Genomic DNA, 13,642 nt, shown 5'->3' with positions numbered 1-13,642 from the left:
TGTTGTTCATGTAGACACCAGCCAGCGCCCTTCCACGGCTGCCCCCATCTGGCCTGGAATGCCCTGCAGCTTCATGGGGGTGACCGAGGACTGCAGGGCAACTCCCAGAGAAGGCTCACCTAGAACAGGTGAAGAAAGGCCTCCCTGAACCAGATACCTACCTACCTACCTACCTTTCTTTCTTTCTTTCTTCTTTCTTTTTTTTAAAAGATTTTATTTATTTGACAGAGATCACAAGTAGGCAGAGAGGCAGTCAGAGAGAGGCTGGGTGGGGAGTGGGGGTGGGGGGAGGGGTGGGGTTGGGGGAGGGTGGGGTGGGTGGGAAGCAATGCAGGCTAGATCCCAGGACCCTGAGATCATGACCTGAGCCAAAGGCAAAGGCTTAAGCCACCCAGGCACCCCATGAACCAGAAACCTTTCATTGTGGTCTTGGGGAGCAAGGTGGAGTCAGCCTAGGAAAAGAAGGGGCTGGTACTTGTGGAGGAATGAGATGTTGAGTGAAAGCCAGAAAAACCAGGTCTGTCCGAAGGAACAATGGGGAGCCATGTAGGGACCTCAAGTGGGGGCGTGACATGGCTGCCCTGCGGAAGAACCCCACAGTCCTTCAGTGGGTGAAGAGATGTAGGAAGATCCGGGTGTTGCTACTGCGCTGCTCTCTGGAAGCCAAGAGCAAGGCAGGTTGTATCTTGGAGCCTCAGAGTTGGCAATAGAAATGCTAAAAGCTCACCTGGGAGAAAACCCCAGGCTGCAGCCCCCAGGGCAGGTTTTCTGGAGGAGGTGGGACTCTGATTAGAGCAAAGGCTGAGTCAGATTCAGGAAAGAGATTGGTAGGGAGAGGAAGTCTGGGCAGGTTGTAATTAGGTCACAAGGAAGGCTGCCCTGAGGGCTTCCACAGACTGCGGGCAAGATACGCCAATGGAGGTTTCTGAATAGTTCGGTGACACAGACTTGAAGTTTTGCAAGGGAGTGAGGGTGGGAAGGAGGTCTGACACCTAAGGTCTGTGCGCAAGGTACTGTTTTGAACGCTCTGGGGATCTCGGCTCCTTTGTGGAACAATCCTGGGAGGTCATGGATGATGCCACACCCCCTCAGCAGAAAAACAGGAATGGAAGGACAAGAACTTGCTCAGGCTCAATGACATTGAACCTGACAGCTGATGAGTCTGCCTAACAACTATAGATCCATGGCATCTTCAGCTTTTATCCCTGCACCCCAGAGACCCCTGAGCCTCAAAGATGGGGCACTCCCCACCTCTGCCATGCACAGTCCTGTTTGTCAGCTTTCCATCTGCCTCTGCACCTGTACACCTTTGCCTCTTAACCCATTTCCCCTGGGATATCTGGGAGTTTTTTTTTTTTTTTAATTTTTTTTTTTTAAAGATCTTATTTATTTATTTGACAGAGAGAAATCACAAGTAGTTGGAGAGGCAGGCAGAGAGAGAGAGGAGGAAGCAGGCTCCCTGCCAAGCAGAGAGCCCCATGCGGGACTCGATCCCAGGACCCTGAGATCATGACCTGAGCCGAAGGCAGCGGCTTAACCCACTGAGCCACCCAGGCACCCCGGGTTTTTTTTTTTTTAAACAACAAAAAACCCCAACAGACACATATAATATACACACTCCAAAAGCAGCTATAACTTTCAACATTTTCAAATAGTGAAGCTTGCCAACAACCTGCAAACAGAGCCCCTTGTGGGAAAACTCGGGATGCTTAGTGTTGCTTCCCAGGAACCGGGGGTGGGGGTTTGGGGTGGGGGGTCAATGCTTGTACACCTAACACTGAGGGCGCACCACTTGTCTGGGGGTCTGCTGGCAGTCCACCTGTTGCCTCTTCTGAAGGCAGAGCTATTGATAAAGTATTTATTTTCAAGAAAACTCAGCCACTCATTGGCTAGAAAGTCTGTAGAAGGTTTTTTTGTTTTTTTTTTAAAGATTTTATTTGACACAGAGCGCACAAGTAGGCAGAGCCGCAGGGAGAGGGAGAAGCAAGCTCCCCGCTGAGCGGGAAGCCCAATGCAAGGCTTGATCCCAGGACCCTAAGGATCGTGACCCCAGGGAAAGGCGGACGCTTAACCGACTGAGCCCCCCAGTCGCCCCAGAAGATTTGTATTTTATGTGCCTATGGATTAAGCACAAGAAGAGAAAGCCCATGGGCGGCCTTCGTGTATCTTGTTCTGGAAGAATACGACCTACTTCCCGGTGAGGAAGACTGAAGGAGGCAGTGGGCGTGGGTGAGCGCTCCCAGGTGCGAGGGACAGGACCCCTGATGGAACTTCTGGAAGTGTTTCATTCACTTATTCACTAAATATTGAAGAGCCCGTTATGGTGGCAGACCCTGTGCTGGGCACTGGGGACGCAGTGAACAACACAGCACTCCTGTCCTACCACTGACCTTCTAGTGGGTCAAGAGACACTAAGTCAAAGTGAGCAAAGTAGCAAAGGCTGGGTGCAGAAGAGAAGCTGGAGGAGGCAGAGGCTGGAGCGTGCCTCAGGGGATGGCTGCCATATTAACTATAATAATTAGACAGTCACATTTGCCGCAGGACTCATACGACGCCTTCGATGTTGTGAGTAGACACCGACGAGTTCCCTTACATCCCCACAGTTTCTAACTTCAAACGGGCCTGGATTTTTCCATAGACCTTGTCACTGGGAAAAGTGGGTTAGAGCCTCAAATTGTGGGTCTCCTCGTATTCGGACCTTTACGGTAGGCGTAGCCGGGGGCGCCGCACATCTTCCAGGCGTGGGCCCCGCCCCCGACGGCGGCGCGCGTGCGCGGGGATAAAAGCGAGGCCGGGTCGGCGCGTGGTCAGTTCCAGGGCAGGGGCGGTGCGGCGAGGAGCTGCATGGCGCAGGGCGGAGTGCGGCGGCCGGCAGCCCTGGGCCTGGCACTGCGGCTGCTGCTCGGCTTCGGGCTGGGCCTGCAGGCAGCCCCGACCCCGATGCCGACCCAGTCCTTGGCCCAGGCCCCAGGTGAGTGAGCTCCGCGCCCCGCGCACCCCTCCGCCGGCCCGCCCCGCGCCCCGGCGGCGCCTCGCTATTGGCTGTGCCGCTCGCGGGTCCCGGACACTCCCCCCGCACGTGGCTTGAGACTCTGGCGTGTCGGGAGCCTGGCCCTTGAGCCAGCCATCCCCGGAGAGCGATCGTCGCCTGGGTGACCCTGACTGCTTCTCGCTGCCCGGCTTCTGCCTTCTCACACTCCACTCCCGCTCCGCTTTGGCGGACCCCTTTGTCACCTCCAAGCAGCCCTTCAGCCCAGCGTGGGCAGGAAGGCTTGCTGGAGGCTCCGGTTGTCCGACCTCTAACTGCATGGCCGGTCACCTGGCGCCTCTTGGCAGCCGCTGGGGCGAATATACCCCCGTCCGACCCCGAGGCCATATGGCAGAGTTTCCTGGGCCACCAGGCCCCACCCTCCCCATCCCTGCGCCTTGCTCCTCTGGCTTTAGAGAGCAAAAGGTTTCTCTCCCTCCCGGTAACCCCAGGCCCTTGGACACCTGCTCCTGGGCCTAAGTGATCTTGGTGGCCATCTCTGAGGTTCCCAGAGCGGTGGGATAGAGTGATCTCCCTGTAGGCACAGGTGACCCTCGCTTTCAGCTGGGAGCTCCCGTCTGATCTGGTCTCCTGGCTCATCCCAAAGACCTTGCCTTTACAGGCTAAATGTTCCTGGGTCCTTTAAGGGGGCAGGACTCACTTTAACCAAGTACCAAACTGCAAGTGGTCTCCTCCGGACCCTATGATAGGGACTTCTAGAGTGCTCGTTTTACAGGGGAGGGAACTGAGGCTGGACGGAAAAGTCACCGGTCACTTTCATTTTTTCCCCCACTGGTCACTTCTAACTCCTGTCTGACCCCATAGCCCTATGAGGCCTGGTGTGCTGTGCTTTGCCCCCCCCCCCCCCAGTGTCCAGGAAGAACCCACACTCCAGGGAGGGAGGTCTGGAGGTTTGCAGGGCTGAGAATGGCTAGGCCTGGAGAGGAAACCGCACCCAGAGATGGCCAGACACCCCCACCCTCGTGGGCGGGGAAGGAAGCCAGATCCAGGTCCGGCCATACCTCTTCCTGACTTCAAAAGCTCAGGGACTTTGTGGGCCACAGGTATCATTGTGCCCGGGGGCCTGTGGACAGATTGGCTCTGGGGAACAGGGGGTCTGGAGGCACAGGCCCAAGTAAAGGTGAAAGTGGCAAGAGTACCAGGATGGACTGGAGAGCCACTAGGTTGGGGTATTTGTGCCCCCCCCTTCTCTCCCACCACTGCACCCAAGAGAAGGGCCATTCCTTTCCTCCGTCTGTCAGACTCCCTCCTGCTGGCCCTCGTTCTAGGCCGTCCGTGCTCCTCCAGATCAGCACGTAGCTTGAGCCTCACTGCCTGGGGCCCAGGAAGGCTCAGCTCTCATCAGGACACAGCCTGGACCTTGGTGTGACTCGTGTCTATATCGCCCTGGGCTTGCGGTCACGAGGTCCCGGCCCTGATCTCCACCACGTGTCCAGTCTGTGTGGATACCAGTTTGAGGACCGTTGTTACTGGGGGAAGGCAGAGCGTCAGGCCTCCCTGAGAGGTGCAGGAGACGCTTTCCGAGAAAGAAGCTGAGATCTGAAGGCTGAGAAGGAATCGCCAGTTGCAGAGTGGGGAGGAGAGAGGGAGGACTGGGCCAGGAACCTGCATGGGCAAAGTCCCTGAGGTGGGAACGAGCCAGTCAGGCCAGAGGGAGCTGGTTGAAGAGGGAGGCGGAGGGAGGCGGTGAGGTCCCGGAAGCGGTGGGGCTGGGCCAGGCCTTGCAACCCCACAGACAAAACGGATTTGGCACGAGAAGGGGGCATGGTTTTGAGCAGAGGCGGGGGCAAGGGCAGGTGACTAAATGATGTGGCTCTGTGGTCCCCAGTGTCCAAATGGAGATGGGGACGGGGCCTTGTGAGGAGGCGGCACGTTCAGGATGGGGAAGGTGGTTGGATCTGGGAGGAATTTAGGAGGTGAGTGGACAAGCCTTGCTAACTAAGCAGGTCCTCTGCCCAGGGCCTCAGTTTCCCCTTGGCTAAGCAGGTGGGATATAACGGGCCGTGCTGACCCTGACCACGGGCCTGGTGCGGGGCAGGCTTGGAGATGGCCGCTACCCCAGTGCTTTGACCTGTGGATCTTGGAGGGCCTCTTGGGGAGACCGTCTGGCCTGGAGCCTGTAAAGACTCTGGGATCAGTGAGACCTGGGTTCAGACCTGGACTCTGCCACCAGCGCTGCAGCCTGGGGCTTTGTCACTCTCCTCAGTGTCTTCCGCAGCATGGGCATGGCAGGAGAACCTGCGCTCCAGGCCTCCCACCGAGTAGGTCCTCCGCAAATGGTGGCTACCAGTGTCATTCCAGCGCCCTGGGACCTGGCCTGTCTCTAGTGGTCGCAGTCTGTAACCTCCATGCCCCTGGCGGAGGGAGCCAGGACTGGTGCCTCCCAGACCTCACTTGTGTGCTCCTTGTAGGCTCCTGCTCGCCCACCAGCTTCCAGTGCCGCACGAGTGGCTTCTGCGTGCCCCTCATTCTGCGCTGCGACGGTGACCAGGACTGCCCCGACGGCAGCGATGAGGAGGACTGCAGTGAGTGGCTTCGCTCTGGGGTCGGGGCCGCATGGGGTGAGGGGGGCCGCATGGGGTGAGGCGCTGGTGCAAGGGGTGTGGTCTTGGGGGTGATGGGGCGGGGCCTGAGAGTGGGCAGGGCTTACAAGAAGAGGTGGGTTGACTGAGAAGGGGACTTGGGGGTGGGGCTCGGGAAGAGGGGCTTGAAGGGAGGCCGTGCCTGGCAGGTGGAGCTCACAAGGGGGGGATCTTTAGGATGTGTGGGTTTTCTAAGGTCACCTGTTCCTGGAAGGCGGGGCTTACGAGAAGGCTTGGTGGAGGGGCGTACCGCAGCACTGTTGGGTGGGTGTTTGGGACCTGACTGACCTTGTACCCCAGGTATCAAGCCTTGTGCCCAGGACGGAGAGTGCCAGCCACCCACTGGCAGCCCCTGCCCTTGTGACAACGTCGAGGACTGCCGAGATGGCATCCACGAGAACGGTCACAACTGCAGTTCCCAGCCCTGCCCGGCGGGGGAGCTCCGCTGCCTGCTGGGCGGTGCCTGTGTCCCACACACGTGGCTCTGCGATGGCCATCCCGACTGTCCCGACTCCAGTGATGAACTTGGCTGTGGTGTGTGCCCTGGGACCTCAGCGTGTCTGGAGGGGTGGGGTGGGCTGGCCGTTAGATAAGGACACTTGACACCCTCTGGTGGGTGACCAGGCTGAAAGTGTGGACACTTGCATCCACCTGGGCCTGCATCCCCTGGGGGCAGCGGGAGATGAGCCGCAAGGTCCCTCCCGCCCCCGTCCCCCGCATTTGGAACACATGTTTGTGTCCCCAGGGTCTCCCTGCCCACCCCCAGCTGCTGAATGCCTGGACTTATTGCAGGAACTGAGACCCTCCAGGAAGGGACTGCCACATCCACGGGGACCCCCGTGACCCCGCACAGTGTCCCTTCTCTCAGGAATGTCACAGCCACCCCCACTGGGGACGAGGACTCCGTCCAGTCTGGAAACCGGAGTGCTTGGGGGGTTATCGCAGCTGCGGGTAAGATGGCCAGGCCCTCCTTCTCCTGGGGCTTGGGGAGGACACAGGCTGCAAATGCCCCTCTCTGTGCGGCCAGCTCCTGCTCCTGCTGACCCCTGCCTGTCTGACCCCACAGTGGTGCTGAGTGCCGGTGTGGCCGCCATCTCCCTGTTTGTGCTGTCCCGGCTCTGTGCCCGTGGGCGCCTGCACCCGCTGGGGCTGCTGGTGGTCGTGAAGGAGTCGCTGCTGCTGTCAGACAGGAAGCCCTCGCTGCTCTGAGGACAAGCTCTTGCCACCCAGGCTCCTGGTCCCGGAGCGGCGACAGCTCTGGAGACCTGGTACATCAGCGGCAGCGCACGGGTGCTGGCACACCGGCCCTCAGCCGTGGGTCCTTCTGGCCAGGCAGCACCGTGGAGCCGAGCTCCTGCTGCCGGTCCCAGAGAGGCTGGGGGTGCCGGGACCCTGGATGGGGAGTGCATCACAGTCGGAACGGAGGGGCTGGCCCCAGTCTGCTCCGGGGCGCGGCCCCACACGTAGACACTCCTCCTGCCCTCATCGGAAGGTGCTGATTAAAGTTACTTCACATCCTCCGTCTGCCTCTGGGCCTCTGTCTCCCTCTGCCCGGGCAGCCCCTCCTCCACGGTGGTAGTTTCCCCAGAGGGTGGGGCTCGGGGACCCAGCCCTGCGCGCTCCCTCGGCCGCTCTGCCTCTGGCTTCCTGGGACCCAGAGGAGGAGGCGGTGGGCCTGGGGCAGCGGGGTGGCCTTCCTTACCTGCCAGCCCCTGTGCCGAGTCCCGGGGGACCGCCGCCTGTCGTGGCTTCTCGCTCTCTGAGATGTAAGCTGGGCATCCCAGGGTTGATCTGGGCTCCACCCAGTTTTTTTGGTTTTTTTAAAGGTTTTATTTGTTTATTTGACAAATCACAAGTAGGCAGAGAAGCAGGCAGAGAGAGGGGGAGGGAAGCAGGCTCCCTGCTGAGCAGAGAACCTGACTTGGGGCTCTATCCCAGGATGCTGGGATCATGACCGGAGCTGAGGGCAGAGGCTTTAACCCACTAAGCCTCCCAGAAGCCCCATCCACCCAGTTTTAACATGGGGGCTTTGTGCTCTGGGCTGTGGACTGCCACTGAAAAGACTCACAGTTCCCAAAAGACGGAGGGCAGGGGGCACACTACCCCATGCCCAGGAAGAAAGCACCAGGGTCCGGAGTCGGGGGGAGCTCGAGGAGAACATGGGCAAGAAGGTTTATTGTGGTTCCCGTGGGCAGGCGGGCTTGGGGTTGGCTCGTTGGAATAACCCCAACGGGCTCTGGGAGCAGGCGCCATCTGTCCCGTAGGTACTGGCCTGTTGACAGGGTCGCCACGGGCTAGGAGCGCCTGTGGCATCCGCCTGGGTTTCTGCTCTGCCCGGCCTGCCTCCACTTACCTTTCCTATCTGCAGCCAGTGTTCCGGCTGGGTCGGCGCTTGGGGTTCTTACAATCGCTGGACGCATTTCAGCAAAGACTATCTGGGAACTTCGAGGAACGAGGGTGATGACTCACGGGTCCTCACCAGAGGGCACACGGCAGCCCCGCCGGCCACACAGCGAGGTCACGGGGAACCTAGAGAGAGAGAGAAAGAGTGGACCTGGGGCTCTGCTCTGCCTTTGTCAGGGTCCGAGGGCGGAGTGTCCAGGGTTTCGGGAACTCACACTTCACTGATGGATTTATGTATTTATTTTTAAGATTGTATTTATTTGACAGAAATCACAAGTAGGCAGAGAGGCAGGCAGAGGGAGAGAGGGAAGCAGGCTCCCCGCTGAGCAGAGAGCCCGACACGGGGCTCGATCCCAGGACTCTGAGATCATGACCTGAGCTGAAGGCAGACGCTTCACCGACTGAGGCCCCCAGGTGTCCCCTTTTTTAGTGAATTTGAAGCATAAAAAGAGGAATTGAGGCTGGGAAGGAGAAGTGGGGTAACTTGGGCAGTCGACTATCTAGGTCCCCCAGAGCTTTCAGAAAGGGAGTTTCAGGGGCAGGTAAACGGATTCCTTATCTGGCCGTGTTGCTTGGAGCTCGGCTGGATTTTCTTGTTTTTAGGTTTTTGTCCCCTTTGCTCAGGCATTGTCAGCATCCGTGGGTCAGAGGGCAAGGGGGGTATGAAGCCACTGGCACATGTCACCTAATCAGAGGTCTGGCTCCTCCGTCGGCATCACGTGGGTTCAGAGGCGCAAACCTCCCGCCACGTGTTCTCTGTCACGTCTGCTGCCGCTCTTCCGTCCCACGTAGTGAATGGTGGCTGCTGTCCTCTGGGGGCTGGGCCGGGTGGACATCGGCATCTAGAATTTCTCTGGCATGTCTGGTGCCTTGGGATGGCCAGGGCAGTGGAGCCAGCCCCTCCCCTCTCTGGCCCCCTGAGCGCGACGGCCCAGCGTCCTTTGGATGCCTGCTCTTGCTTCTGTGGAGTCCTAGGTCAGCCCACATGTGCGTGGGGACCGCACAAGGGCATGAACCTTGACAGGACCCGCATCGTGGTGCCATGCTTGCACGCCACCTTCCACGAAGAGGGCAGAGGGCAGAGGGTGGGGCAGGCCGGTGTGGGGGGACGCCTGTCCCCATCAGCCAGCTGACTATCTGTGGGCCCGCGGCTCTGCCCACAGACTGACATTGGTCCCCGCGCCTGTCCCAGCATGCCGATGACAGTTCTGTGTAATGTCATGTGGGACAGCAGTTCTGCCATTTGCTTGCTGGGACAGGCACGGGGACCAATGTCTGTCGCTCTGAAGAGGCTGGGGTTGCAGCTGCCTCTGTTCCCCCGGAGTGGGGTTCGCTCTGCTGTCCCGTACAGCAGGCTCAGTGCGTCACTTCCAGGAAACCACAGGGACGGTCCAAACTTAAAAGTTGGGGAGGGCAGTGTTTGGGGAGCCCAGGAAGAGGAGGTGGTGGACCCTGACAGGTGGCTGGGAGCAGGTGTTTGGGGGGGTTAGAGGCTCCAGGGGATGATGGGAGCCTGGGGGGGGGGGTGTGCTTGTCTCTCTAACTCTTGACCTTCCTCTTTTTTTTTTTTTTAATTAAGGAAAAATTAACATTGGATTAACCATAACCAGTTTAAGTAGACATTCCGTGGTACTTAGTACATTCACAGTGTTGGGCACCTAGTTCCGGCACCTTGTCATCCCTCAAAAGGAAACCCTAACCCTCATTAGCGCTCACTCCCCATGGCCATCCCCCAGCCCCCGACTCCTAATAACCCACTTCCCATTTCTGTGGGACTGCCTGATCGGGACATGTCATAACGATGGAGTCTACCGCAGGTGGCCTCTGATGCCATACTTCTTGCACCTAGCATCAAGTGTTCAAGGGTCTTCCCCCGGCGTTTCCCGGTGCCCCTTTTTCATTACCCCCTCATGACCCAGGCAACGATTGATTGGCTTCTGACACTATAGATTCATCATGTTTCTATTTAAAAAAAATATTTATTTAAATAATCTCTATACCTAATGTGGGGCTCGAACTCTATCAAGAGTTGCACGCTCTTCCGACTTAGCCCCCAACTGCAGTTTTAGACGCATGTCATAGGTGGCCTGTTCTATCTGGTGTTTTTTACTTGACATATTTAAGATCTGTACCCGTTGTTGCATGTGCTAAAAGTTAACTCATTTTTTTTTAAAGATTTTTTTAAAATTTACCCACTTAATAGAGATCACAAGTAGGCAGAGAGGCAGGCAGAGGGAGAGGGGGAAGCAGGTTCCACACCGAGCAGGGAGCCGGAAGCAGGCTCCGTCCTAGGACTCTGGAATCATGACCTGAGCCAAAGGCAGAGGCTTATCGACTGAGCCACCCAGGTGCCCCCTGCTTTGAAGTTAGGTCTAAGTTTCTTCATGTGCTCTTATTCCTTTTGGGTAAGTACCCCAGGAGAGGAGTGGTTGCATCACATGGTAGGTATATATTTAATTTAATTTAATTTTTTTAAGTAGCTTCCATGCCCAAAACGGGGCTTGAACTCACAACCCTGAGATCAAGAGTCACAAGCGCTACCAACTGAGCCAACCAGGTGCCCCTTTTAATTTTAAAGAAATGCCAACGTGCCTTACAGAGTGGGTGCACTCTTACTTTCCTCCCCAAGCAACGTATTTATTCTTGTCCCTTCGCTTGCTGTGGGCAGCCTTTGGAATTTTAGCCATTCTAATAGGAGCGTGATGGTATTACATCAAGCCATTGTTGATTGATGTGAAATGGACGTAAGAGAAAATTAATCATTTTCAAGAGAACAACTCCCTGGCATTTAGCACACTCGTAATGTTCTGGAACCAGCACCTCTAATAGGTAGTGCGCAAATCTTTTCACGGGCGTGTAGCATTTCAGAAAATAACGACTTGGGACTTTGGGATCGCACTGCATTTCTAGGTTAGTTTGTGGAGGAGGACAAATATTCATTGAGCATCGACACGGTGGCAGGTGTTGTAGACGGTGGAGACTCGCCTTGAACCGAACAAGACCCCTTCCCCCATGGAGAGGAGTTAGTGGAGGTGGCGTGACGGAGCAGATGGTCAGCTACTAAACCCTACTAAAACCACATCAGTGTCAGATGGTGCTAAGTTCTGGAATCTGAGTACCAAAGGAGGAGGGGTGGGCTTGCTGGGTTGGGGGAAGAAGGGTCACTATCTTTCTATTTGATAATCAAAAGAGGCTTCCAGAGTATGGAGACACTTGAGGGGAGACATGAAGGAAGTAAGGTGAACAGTGCGGGTATATAGGTGGAGAACATTCTGAGAAGAGCAAACAGCAAGTGCAAAGGCCCTGAGGCAGAAGTGTGTTCCAGAAACAGGAAGTCGGGAGGCTTGTGGAGGGGGTGGTGCAGTGGTAAGAGGTGATGTCAGAGATGGCTGGGGTGGGGGTGGGAGGCACAGAGTGAGGGAGGTATGGTGGGTCCTCTTGGAGTTTTCAGCGGAGAGATGCATGGTCTGACTTAGGCTTTGAAGGGTCTTCCTGCAATAACGAAAAAAATCCCTCTTTAAGGCAGTGATTTATCTAACTGAAATCTTCTGGCTCAGGACAAGGTTTTTTTTTTTTTTCATTTGTTTTGTTTTTGCCAAATTGGTTTAGTAGCTGCGGTGTGTAGGTACACTTTGTGCTGAAGCCACGCTTACGTTATAATTTGTAATGCGGAACAAAAGGCCAGACTAGGGAAGAAAGGAATCTTGGATGCTTTCTTCTATTCTCATTACAGTGTGAAATTTCCACTTGGATGGGGATCTTTGGGTTACATGATTAGGTTTCTTCGTTTATTCAAAACGTATTTGCTGTAGATGAATGTTCCCAGCCAGCCAGTCGCCAAGAGCCCAAATGTAGAGCCAGTGGAAAGGTCCATCAGGGGATGAATCGATAAACCTGACGGGGCTCATCTGTACAAGGGGGTCTTACTCAGCCGTAAAAAGGAGTGAAGTCGTGTTACAGCACGGGAGAGCCTTGAAAATACGGGAAGTGAAAGGAGCAGAAGGTCAGGTATCATATGGTCCCGTTCGTATCCCAGCTAGGGGCAGAAAGAGAGTGGTTGCCGGGGTCTGGGGAGGAGAGAGGGATAGGGGTAGGTAGCTAGAGGCTGTGGGGTTTCTCCTTGAGGGCTGAAATCCCCTACAATTCCTCATAGTGCTCGTGGCACAAAATCTGCAAATATCCTAAAATATCCTAAATCTCCTGAACTCCTAAAATCAAACAAAATGTAGTGGGCGAATTCTAGGGTCTTCTAGGGTATGTCGTGGGCTGAGTCGTGTCCTCTCCCAACTTCTGTGCAGAAGCCCTAATCTTCTGTACCTCAAAACATGACTGTATTTAGGGATGGGGCCTTTATCATTTACTTTTAATTTTTTAAATTGTGACACCTTTAAGGAGGTGATTCAGGAAGCCACTGGAGTGGGCCCTAATCCAATCTGTTGGGTGTCCTTTTTTTTTTTTTTTTTTTTAAGATTTTATTTATTTATTTATTTGACAGAGAGAGATCACAAGTAGGCAGAGAGGCAGGCAGAGAGAGAGGAGGAAGCAGGCTCCCTGCCGAGCAGAGAGCCCGATGCAGGACTCGATCCCAGGACCCCGAGATCATGACCCAAGCCGAAGGCAGCGGCTTAACCCACTGAGCCACCCAGGCGCCCCTTGTTGGGTGTCCTTTGGGCAAAGGAAATTTTGGATACACAGAGCAGGCTCACGGATGTGGACACCGAGGGATGACTACATGCGATCACAGGGAGAAGGTGCCACCTGCCAGCAGAGGAGGGAGGCCTCAGAGGGAACCAGCTTTCCTGGCACCTTGAGCTGGACTTCTAGTCTCCAGAACTGTAAGAAAAAAAACTAAGTCCTAGAGTGTGGCGTGTTTGGTTATGGTCACCTTAGCAGACTAAATGGTGTGTCATACCTCAGAGGTTCTTTTATTTTTATTAATTATTTTTTAAAGAGTTCTTTTAAAAAGATTTTATTAATTTGACAGAGAGAGAGAAAGACATCACAAGTAGGCAGAGCAGCAGGCAGAGAGGGGGGGGAAGCAGACTCCCCACTGAGCAGAGAGCCTGATGTGGGTTTCAATCCCAGGACCCTGAGATCATGACCTGAGCCGAAAGCAGAGGCTTAACCCACTGAGCCACCCAGGTACCCCTATTATTATTATTTTTTTTAAGATTAAAAAAAATGATTAATAGATTTATTTAAACAATAATACACAGTCATCACTGCCAGACTGAATATGAAATGTTCCATGTTCGATCCAATTTTCCTTCCTGGATAAGTTTTTCTTCCTTATCTCTGTCAGTTTTGAAAACATAAAACTGGAAGAAAAGGGGCCCAATCCCAAACAGAGCTCCTAAGAGCGAAGTCTTGGGAGTGGGTCTGAAATTGGGATAGATGTTTGCTGATCTTGCCTGGGTGCAACAGATCAAGACAGGATCTTCGATGAGCTCTTGGCATTTGGGGTCAGATACTCCCATTCAGGTTGGGATCCTGCGGCCAACCGGTCGGCTTGTGCCTTCCGGGCTTCCAGAGAGATGTTGTATTCAGCAGGGTTGAGGGTAGAGGGTAGGGTAGCCAGAGGCAACGGCTGGTACTTAGGGAATGACAT

General features: G+C 55.4%; 1 protein-coding gene and 1 pseudogene across 1 annotated transcript; one reads left to right on the top strand and one right to left on the bottom strand.

The window, feature by feature from the left end:
* The first annotated feature begins 2,755 nt into the window (after nucleotides 1-2,755).
* CD320 (CD320 molecule) lies at nucleotides 2,756-7,151 on the top strand. Its single transcript, XM_004771676.3, has 5 exons — nucleotides 2,756-2,971; nucleotides 5,461-5,574; nucleotides 5,932-6,165; nucleotides 6,424-6,582; nucleotides 6,698-7,151. The coding sequence occupies exons 1-5, from the start codon at nucleotides 2,845-2,847 to the stop codon at nucleotides 6,838-6,840; spliced, it is 777 nt and encodes a 258-aa protein (XP_004771733.3). The 5' UTR covers nucleotides 2,756-2,844; the 3' UTR covers nucleotides 6,841-7,151.
* A 6,102-nt stretch (nucleotides 7,152-13,253) lies between these two features.
* LOC101686060 lies at nucleotides 13,254-13,642 on the bottom strand (annotated as a pseudogene).

Source organism: Mustela putorius, unplaced genomic scaffold, assembly GCF_011764305.1.
Source record: "Mustela putorius furo isolate JIRA1106 unplaced genomic scaffold, ASM1176430v1.1 tig00000095_pilon_pilon_pilon, whole genome shotgun sequence".
NCBI lineage: Eukaryota > Metazoa > Chordata > Mammalia > Carnivora > Mustelidae > Mustela > Mustela putorius.
This window is presented reverse-complemented; position numbering and strand designations above follow the sequence as displayed.